Here is a 10348-nt window from a genome sequence, read left to right on the forward strand (position 1 = left end):
AAAAATTTCTTTTCTCAGTTTGTAAAGAAAAGGTCGGTAGTTCGAATTAAGAACTCTGAAATCCAGAGCCTCAGTTTAAATTTGCTGAGTGGGAGGAAAACATCTACCAGGGGTCCTAATTCCTAGGACTGGGATTGCAACAGCCACCACCTGAGCGTTGGTCACCATATCTGATGCTAGAGTTAGCTGTTAAAACACTCCACATTACACACTTTCATGTTGAGGAAAATCCTTCTAAACCCAAACAGAGGAAAAAAACTTGAATCTTTTTAATGACCTTTTAAAAATGAGGTTAGGTCAATATATTCATTCCAACTACTTGATATACCTGTGAGACCTAGAAATGTTAGCCCTTCCTCAGGATGTAATTAAGCAGTCCTAATGAAAATAAGATCCACCTAATCTTTGGCACCAATATGATCTGATTTGACCAGGCTCTTTACTTTATCCCAATGTATTGAACACCTGACTGGTTCGAAAACAGTTTTTCAGATTTTCTCACTAATTTTTTTCTCACAATTTTTTCAGACTTGAAAGGCTAGTTGCTTATGCTTTCTACTATAGTTCTGAGTGATAAAAAGGTCAGCTCAACATAATATAGTTCTTATTTTTAGTCCTATTCGAGCACATAAACAAAAACAGAAATTAAAAAATTTTATTCACTGTTTACTGAGGTCTATTACTAAAACCCAGTCCCTAAAAATCTCAAAACTTCCAAACTTTTAATTTATAAATGTTATATCATTATTACAAAGCATAGGTTAAATTATATTTATACTCTTTAAAACAAGTTTATGTTTTGTGAGCTTTTAGCTTTTCCACACAGGAAAATAATTCTTGGTTAGCTGCTAAATTGTGTTGGAATCTTTTATGACCTCATGGACTGTAGGCCACCAGGCTCCTCTGTCCATGGGATTTCACAGGCAAGAATACTGGAATGGATTGCCATTTCCTTCTTCAGGGGACATTCCCCACCAGGACCCAAACCTGCATCTCCTGCATTCGCAGGCAGGTTCTTTACCACTAAGCCACCAGGGAAGCCCAAGAACAGAAATATAGAACAGTCATATTCTCACCATTTATCTTCACAAGCAAATAAGGTTAAGTATTGTCCTCATTTCACAGAATGAGTAGGAGAAACAGTAGAAAGTGGGAGAAACAGTATTCAAACCCAGGTCTCCCGATTTCAAGTTTAGTGTTATTTCTATTATGTTATAGTTTCCTTTTCAAAACTTGAGTTTCTCCCTCATTGCCAAAAGGATTTACCAACTTTAGGATTACAAACTTAATAGAACCTATATAACCACTTTTCAAGTTAAATGCTCTAAGCTCGGTAACTAGTCTCAGAAGGACTCTCACAAGCCTATGATTTACTTGTACTCAGGGTATAGTAAAATTAATACATAATCTTACATGTCAAAATTAATCGTGGGGGTCTATTTACTCTGAAATTACTATGAATAAACATGTTTGAAAGACTGTGTCTTACATTCACAGTTTAATCAATCACCTAAGAATTCATTTAGATAATTCAGTTAGTATTAGCAATACATATTTGTCATTTAAATAAAATGCAACACTGATTCTCCAAATTTTATTCATTATTGTACAATCTGACTATATCTGTTTAAAAAAAAAAAACTCTATCCAGATTTAAGGTTTCCACAAACCACAAAGGATGCTCTATAAAAATAATTTAAAACACAACAAAATGACAAAGTTTAACTTTTTAAAATAACATTTTGAAGTTTTATTTTTAAATCAAGTCATTTGCTAAACAAATCTGTGAAATAAGACATCTTTAAAACAGTTACTTAGTGAAGCATAATTTAAAACTCAAATCTATGATTCTGCTAAAAAAAGTTACTATCCACTAACTTAAAGACTGAGAATCCTTAAACCACGTATTCTTAAGGTACCCATGTAAATAATCTTCAGAGAAAAATCAGTTTCATTTTTAGTAATGTTTCAGTTTTAAACACTACACTCAAAATAACTAGCATCACACATATAATGGCAGTGTAAAGCTGTTTCAGGAAATGCGTGTTTCTCCAAGTTGCCTGGAACTTAGTACTTCCACACCCCAAAACTAAACCAGAACCCAGTGACACAAGTAAAGGTGAGTATTTGGGGGTTTTATATTATAAGCTCTGCCAAGACAGGCTATGTGTCTGTTCTCTATCCGGATGGAGACCAACTGGGTCATGCCACCGTGACCGCGGCCATCTGGAGGCCAGAACACATGGATTCTTTATGTGCTTCCTTTGCAGCAGGCTGCCATCATCCACGTTGCAATGAACAACTTACAGCTTACGCCTTACACTACAAATCTTGACTCCTCTTAGTATTTAAATTAGTTTTAACTAAGGCAGAAGCTTCATCAGAAACCATGTTGCAATCCCAACTTTCTCAATACAAAAAACTTCTCATCCAACCATCCCTATGTGACCCCTGAGCTCAAATAAACCTGCTTTTGTGTATGCACGTATGTGTGTGTAAGACAAGTAACTAAAGGTAGCTTCACATCTGATGACTGCATTCTCTGTAGTGACCAAAGGGTCTCACAATTTTGTATTTCATCTCTCAATGTCACAAATTTTTTATTTTTAATACCCTGAATTCCCAAATGCCATAATGAAAAAAAATTATTTTCCATAGCCTGTTAGAAAATACTTACAGTCCTCTATATTCAATGTTTAATAACATATTAATTCCAAAGTAATTTATTTTCACAAATCACTCACATGTCAACAACATAGCTTCTCACAAACAAAACAGAAACTTTACACATTTAAAACTTACTGAATTTTCAATTTGGTTCCTACTATATAACAGCCTTTATCACTTTTAGATATAATTACAAAAGCAACTTAAATATCCTTTTTCTCTAATACACTCATTTTTAATGTTTGACTTTCCTAAAGTGAATGAAAAGTACATTAAAAATAGGAAATTATTCTAAACGTTTATGCTTAGCTGTCTTAACTAATGGCCACTTTGCTTAGTATTAGGGATATTTTTCTATGAATTCTAAAATTTGCATGTGAAAACTACTAGTCACAATGAAATTCACCTACCTGGTATCACTTACCCAAAATAAACTGAGCAGAATACAATTTTATTTGCTATTAATTCTGTAGTGACAAGATAGATAACCACAAAATTTAGGAAAGAATGACTGCAGGTGAGAAAAGTTTCTAGATAAAAGAAACAGAAACTTGTGGTCTGACAAAGAAACTCTTTAGACTAAAAAACTGACATTCATAGGATTTATTTAACCTAATACTCAAGAATAAATTCAACAAACTCTTTTTAAAACTCGGCTTAAAACAGAATCTTTAAACCAGATTACAAAACAACTCCTCCTGAAAATTTCCAAAATACGAAACTGTTGTGATTTTAAATTATGAAAATCTCTGTACAGAAGGAACCAGCTGCAACAGCCAAGCTCCCTTCACATATTTCTAAGTGCCATCTGATCATTACCAAAAGAAAGAGCTTCATATATCCTCCAATCAATTCTGCATAGTTCAACCACCCAAACATTTCTTAATGTTAACTGTTCCACAAATATAGTTCACAGTTAGACTTACTATATAGAAAAATAAAATTTTTCTAGAAATCTATCCACAATGCTTTAAAAATGATTTACTTTTTACTTTTACTATACTTCTTTCTTTATATCTTAGGTTTAATTATTTCATCCTTGAATCTACAAAGTAACTACAAAGTAATGCTAATAGTGTCTTTCAAAGTTTTAAGCAGCCAATCTTACATGGTAAATACTACATTCAGAAAGTTATGCATATTGTTTCTGAAATAATGCTTTTTCTTAAAATTCTGCACATTATAAAGCTATAGTTGGGACAACTTCTACTACTGAAGTTCTGATCATAGCAAACACAAACCCTCACATAATACTTGATTTGTACCAGTCAGTTATCACTCACGTAATAATCTTACAAAGTAGGAGCTGTTATTAACCCCTTGTACAGACTGGGAAACAGACTCCAACAGTGTTTTTCTGCCTCAGAGCAATCATAAACACCACTATGCAGCTGGGAACAGGATAATCCAACTCCTCCTTTATATTCATGCCACTTTACAATTATTCAAGCGTGCTAAGAATTTAACAAGTACTTATTTTAAAATTTTTGTAAATGCCTCCAACTCTTTAAAATAATGGCATAAATATCAACAGAATAACTGCATGCATAAGAAAAGATGAAGGTTTACTTCAGTCCTTCAAGGAAATGTACTGTTCCCTTCACATCTAACATCATTTCTTCATTATGATTGAGGCTTTAAAACCATGTTACGAGACTACCAAGCAAAACTTACAATTTCACTAATACTCTACTAAAACCAGAAAAGTAAGTCTACAAGACATTTACTTCATTATATGCCACCACCCTCCAAAACTGAAACTGGTTAAATTTTGACAGTACTATATAACATTTTAAAAATGATTTTGAATTAGGGATTCCCATTCCAGGTAATATGGATATGAAAAATGAATAATATGAATCCTTAATTCAAAATCATTTTTAACATGTTATCTATTTTTTTCAACTTAAAACTGGTCTCTAGGTTTTACACCTATACTTTCAAATTAATCAGCATACTCTAAGTAAGTACTTAAGTAAATCCTATTCAAGACTTCTATTGATCTCTGAATTTAAAACCACCAATGATTTGTGAACTAGTACTTAAACCATGGTGAAATCATACTAATTATTTAAAAAAGTAGTCTGCAAAGTGGTCGTGTCTCAAAAACTTGATCTTTTCAAGGGAAAATGATACAACAACGTCAGACTGGTGCTACAGAAAGTGTCTATACGATTCCCTGATATGAGTGATTTGTCCAGGTCTACTTTTCTGTTTTACAAAATAACTCCAAATTCTAAAAAGTTGAGATCTTCGAAACAATGCATTGCTACTTCTAGTTAAAAATCAGATTTCAATCCATTTATAAGAATGAGAAAACAGGGGCCCAGAGAAATTTTTGACTTGCCAGAGGTTAACCTGCACACTAACTGCTGGCAGGGCTAACATCACAATACACAATCTCCCTATTTGCAATGCTTTCCTTTGAACACAAAGATTTAGATTTCTAATAGAGTGGAATCATTTTTTAAAAGCAAATACCACTACAAAAAAATTGTAATAACTATATCTAACAGATTAGCAAAACAGTAACAGTTTGGAAAATACCTTACACGCAAGAAATGTAATCAGAGTCCCAAACCTGGCAAGAACACTTAAAAATTCTGCCTTAAGATCTCATAAGTATGCAACTTAAATATGTCATCACTACTTAAGGTGACTAGAGAGTGAAATTTAATAAACCAATTTCACTGTCCAAACTGAAAAATAAATGACAAAGATGGCTCTTAGCGCAAAAATTAGTTGTTTTCTTATTCTGTAAAGTTTGCCTCCTGCGTGACTCCATTCGAAAAATAAGAATTCCAGTTAAAGTTTTAAAAAATGCCCGTTTGATTTAAAAGCAACCTCATCCTTTAAAAAAAAAAAAAAGAAAATCTGATTGAATATATACTACTGGGCTAAACATAAAATAAAAATGCTTTTACTTCCTATCAAATTCCATCCACTGTTAAAAATGTTTTTTCTTGAGCAGAGGATAATAATCACAATCTTCTTTTACAATACCTTTATCAATGACACTGGAAATAAAAGTATTACCCTTGAAACTTTTAAACTGCTCTTAAAACTCCACTTTCTGCTTGGTCAAAACTCAACTAATGTGAATTTTATCTGTAACCTGACTTTAGATGCTGATCTATGTCTTTTAAGCTCCCAAGTACAAATACTGTACCTCATCCTAAATAGCTGTAATTTGAGGTTCTCCAGAAATCTCAATTTGACATACAAATTCTTACATTTAAAATATTACCCAATTTATCAGTTAACACAAGCAATGAATTCCCAAGTAGAGGCAAATGCTACTGAAACCACATACGATAGTAGTTATTTTGGCTTCAAACACCAGAACAATCTTCAAACCAATGTTAAATAAATTCAATTTGATAGGAAATAAAACTTTCAGTCTTAAGAATAAATTAAGACAATAGAGAATGCTGTACAAGAGACTTTGCAAGTGCTCATCTAGCTCACCACAGAATTTCAAAAAAACGTGCTCAAATACCTAGGGTTCTCAGTCAAAAGTCAAACAAAATTAAACTAAATACCACACACCTAGATACACAGTTTGACGGGTAGGAAAGCACCTCAAATGGTGCCTCGACTGAACAAATGCAAGGAAAAACTGTGCCAGAGAACTCTGAAATCTAATGGGAATCCTTAACTATCTCATGAGCAAGCCAACATGACTGCTCTGGTATAAACATTTGGAAACACTAATCAAGAAACACCACTTCCATCCAAAATAGGTGGATTTTGATAAGATAAAAAAGACAGAACTTATGGTATCCCAAATCTGATGAAGAGACAAGGAATATAAACTCATAAATATTTGAGAGATGAGAAATTCGCTCAAAAAAAGTTGGAAAACATTGGTAACCTTGTTTTTATTGGAAAATCAAATGATATTCCTACAAGGATTAGACAGTCTCACAATCTGGCCAGATACCATTGGGCGCTTCATTTAGAAAATATAAACATAACATTAACCAATAATCTCCACGTTAAAAAAAACACGGCCACCTTCAGTGACTTGGGATTTGTGGGGTTTTATGAAATGCAACGGTGAGTTTGATTAAAATAGGCCAAGATGAGTTTTGTCTTTCCAATTCTTAAAAATGGAGTATTACAATCTTAATCATTCTTTCAGTAATAAGTAAAACATGGAGACCCACGTAAGATTTTGTCAAGTATTTACAAACCTAAAAATTAAATATTGCTGTTACTGAACCTTGAAGTTTGCTTCAAATTCCTTTCATTTTAGCCTAGTATTGAGTAACACTAGAAGAAATCACTACATACTTGAAAACTGTTGTATGGAAATGAATGCGCTATTAAGTCTTTATTAAATTAACTAAACCTCAGTACCTTTATTTCAATATGTGGGAACATTTACCAACAACCTATATTAAATCCTAACATATTTACATACGAAAGTTAGATGTTCGTCTATATGCAAATGAAAGAGCCATCAAAAATCTTGTCATGCCTTCTTCAATCTCGCGGAAGACATTCAAAGCTACTTGCAACTTCCTGATCCTTTCAGAAGCCCTCTTGAGGTAACCTTGTAACTGTCTCAAAACATCAGCTGCAAACATCTCAGAAAAACCAAGGTACTGCCCAGATTTCAAAGGCTTGCTCTTTGCTCTGCCCCCGTGACTGCCTGAACTGCCCATCACACAGAGACAGACCACCTCCACGAGTTCAAGAGGACAAATTAGCACGCAATACAAAACTCGCCAATACAAATATCCTACTAGGCCCTTCACAATACTTAAAAGTGATAGCTTCACTTTCAATTTTTTTTAGAAATGACAAAAACACTCACTTCGAAAACCCACAAAATTAAGACAGAGCTATTTTTGAACCTAAAAAACAAAACGTCCCGCTAGAAACTGGTAAAGTTTTACTTGCCTATCTCCACTCCACAGTAAGTATACAGATAAAATTTTTAAAAAAATCAGCTCTTCAGTGGCCTCCAACACTAGCTTTTAATTGAACGAGGGGCCTAACGCGAGAATTAGCAAAAGGAGAAAAAAAGCCTGGTTCAACGCCTCGCTTTAGGGTTTACAGGCTTTTCACTTCCGTGGAAAAAAAAAATCTTGGGCAGATAGATGCAAGAGGTGCAGATGGCCGACGATCATCACACATCCGAACCCTTCCGATCAAAAAAAAAAAAAAAAACCTAAGTCTGAAGGTGAGAGAGAGTCCCCCTCCAAAAAAACGAGAGATTTAAAAGAGAAAAAGAGGCACACACGTCTTGCTGCGGTTCCGCCGCGGCTGAATAGCCCGCTTATGAAATGCTAATGCCACTTCGGAGCAGTTAGTCACCAGCTATTGTGTGCGGCAGGAGAAAGCAATGCCGAGCGCGCGTGCAGAGCGAGCGCGCCCGCCTCCCTCGCGCCGCTCCCGCTCCCGCCGCCGCCGCCGCCGCCGCCGCCGCCTCGCGCGCGCCCCCGCGGCCGCACGGACGCGCGCGCCGGCCCCTCCTCCTCCGGCCTTGCACTGCACAACACTCATGACGTATCTTTATTTCTAGCACGTTAACAAAATATCGCAAATAAATCATCGGCAGCCCCTGCGGCCCCGGGGTGTGCGTCCCCCCCCGCCCCACTAGCCCCCTGCAAGCCCCCCGCGCCGCCCCTCCTCAACCCTCCCCGGGGGCCTCGGGAGCTTTCGGGTTCTGGGGCCAAGTTTTTGTCTCGGTTAAAAAAAAAAAAAATTGCGGGAAATTCAATTTTTATTCGACTCGGGGAAAAGTTTCTTTGCTCCGCGACGTGAATGTCTCACCAGATTCTGGTAGGTCCTGGGATGCTCCTTGCCGGTCCAGTCGGTGCGCCGGGGCAGCAGCTGTGGGGTGCGGGGGGGGGAAAGGACGCCCCGTGAGCCCGGCCCCCCGCGCCCCGGCCCGCCCGCGCCCCTCCCCCGCCCGCCCCGCGCCCCCGCCGGGGAGCCCCCCCACCCCCGAGCCCCGCGCGCCCCGGGCGCCCCGGCGGCGGCGGCCCAAGGGCGGTCGCGCGGCGCCACGCCGCCGCCGCCCTTACCTCCTTCTCGGCCACCTCGCGGATCAGCACCTGCAACAACAAAGCGGGGAGAGCTGAGCCCCCCGCGCCCCGGGCCGCGGCCCCGCCGCTCCCGCCGCCGCCGCCCTCCCCCACGCCGCGAGCGCCGAGCGCCGGCCCGGCCCGCGCCGCGCGCCGCCGTCTACCTGAGCCGCCTGCTGACAGGGTCCATCTTCCAGGAACCGGGCGATGAGGAAGTAGAGCTCTGCGCGGGAGAGAGAGGGACACGGGGGGGAGACACACACAGGCTGAGCGGGCCGGGCGGCGGCGGCGGGGGGCGGGGGGCCGCGGGCGGGATCGCCCCCCGCCGCCGGCGGCCCCGGCGAGCCCCCCGACTTACCCGATCGCAGCTCCGAGAGGCCTTTCCTCTCACGAGACATGTTTATGGGTCACTTCGGGGCCGCCGGCGGGACGCCCCGCCGCCGAGGGGAAGCGGGGACGGGGCCGCCGCCTGCCCTATAGCTGTCAGTGTGTGTTCACGAGCCCGAACCTCGGCTCCACCATTCAAGCGACGGCGGCGGAGGCGGAGGAGGAGGAGGAGGAAACAACAACTCTCAGGCAAGCGGCTCCAGCCGCCCGCCTCCTCCGCCGCGGATCCCTCCGCCGCAGAAAGGAGTCCGCAGCCCTTGGCGGCCCCGGGCTCGGCCGGCCCGCAGCCCGCGCCCCCACCACCCCCCGGCACAGAGGGGGAAAAAAAGGAGTGCCTCCGACCCCCCGCCCCCCGCCTGCCCGCGGCCCCGGCGCCCCCCGCAACCCGGCGCGGCGAGACCCCAGCCCGCGGCTCCCGGGGCCGAAGGTGCGATTTATTTATTTATTTCCAGTCGAAGATGTCGGAGCCGGAGCCGCCGGTTGGCTGGAAGGCGCTTTCTCTGTGGAGGCCGATCGCGGGAGGGAGGGAGCGAGCGAGCGAGCTAGGGGGGCCGGGCACGGCTCCGCGGAGGAATCTGACGCACACGGAGCCGCAGCACAGGCTCTATTCAGCGGCCGCTGGCTGGGGCTGAGATGGAAGTTAGTTTCTCTGTAGCAGAAATAGGAAACAAATGAAGCAAAACTGCCCAAAGAGGGGAAATGCCCCGAGGACGGGTTTCGCTCTCACGCGCGCGCACAGACACTACACGCAGAGAGCACTCTCACGCTGGGCAAACTCGGGATCGCGCTACCCTGCCCGAGTTGAATGATAGTGTTTGGTTTCTGTCTCTTTGCCATGTGCATGTGTATAAATGCTGCGGATGGGCATCTGTGTAAGTCTTGTCCTGCGTTATTTCTGCAGCCTATGCAAAGTGTTGTGTAATTTACTGGAGTGCTGTATATTGCCATAGAGGTTTCAGGCGCTTTTTGTTAAAAGCGCTTGCGTTTGCGAGCCCGTTATTTGCTGTAGCCACCTCTGCATATCTTTTATTACTGCCATTGCCTTAAGCGTACGTTTTAAAAAAAAAATTTTTTTTTTTTTGTTATCTGGGCACAGCGAACTCCTGATCTGTACTTCAGAGACTCTTTTTCCTCTTACAAAAAGGCTGGTAATGGCTAATTAGGGATTTGGGATTGAAGAACCTTAAAGCTTTTTTAAGTGTTTACAAGAAGGAGTAATGTAAACCTGAGAGAAAGGCAAGAACGCTAATATTTAT

General features: G+C 41.0%; 1 protein-coding gene across 1 annotated transcript in view; it reads right to left on the reverse strand.

Annotated features, from left to right (window-relative positions):
• Window positions 1–9202, reverse strand: part of PHIP (pleckstrin homology domain interacting protein) — a 120272-nt gene extending 111070 nt beyond the window's left edge. Inside the window, exons 1-4 of the mRNA XM_068985019.1 lie at window positions 9064–9202; window positions 8870–8928; window positions 8706–8735; window positions 8452–8511 (exon numbers count right to left, since the gene is read on the reverse strand). Of these exons, the coding sequence (XP_068841120.1) occupies window positions 8452–8511; window positions 8706–8735; window positions 8870–8928; window positions 9064–9103 (189 nt within the window). The 5' untranslated portion in view covers window positions 9104–9202. The remainder of the gene's footprint in view (window positions 1–8451; window positions 8512–8705; window positions 8736–8869; window positions 8929–9063) is intronic.
• Between the last annotated feature and the right edge of the window lie 1146 nt (window positions 9203–10348).

This window comes from Capricornis sumatraensis, chromosome 13 (assembly GCF_032405125.1).
Source record: "Capricornis sumatraensis isolate serow.1 chromosome 13, serow.2, whole genome shotgun sequence".
Taxonomy (NCBI): Eukaryota; Metazoa; Chordata; class Mammalia; order Artiodactyla; family Bovidae; genus Capricornis; species Capricornis sumatraensis.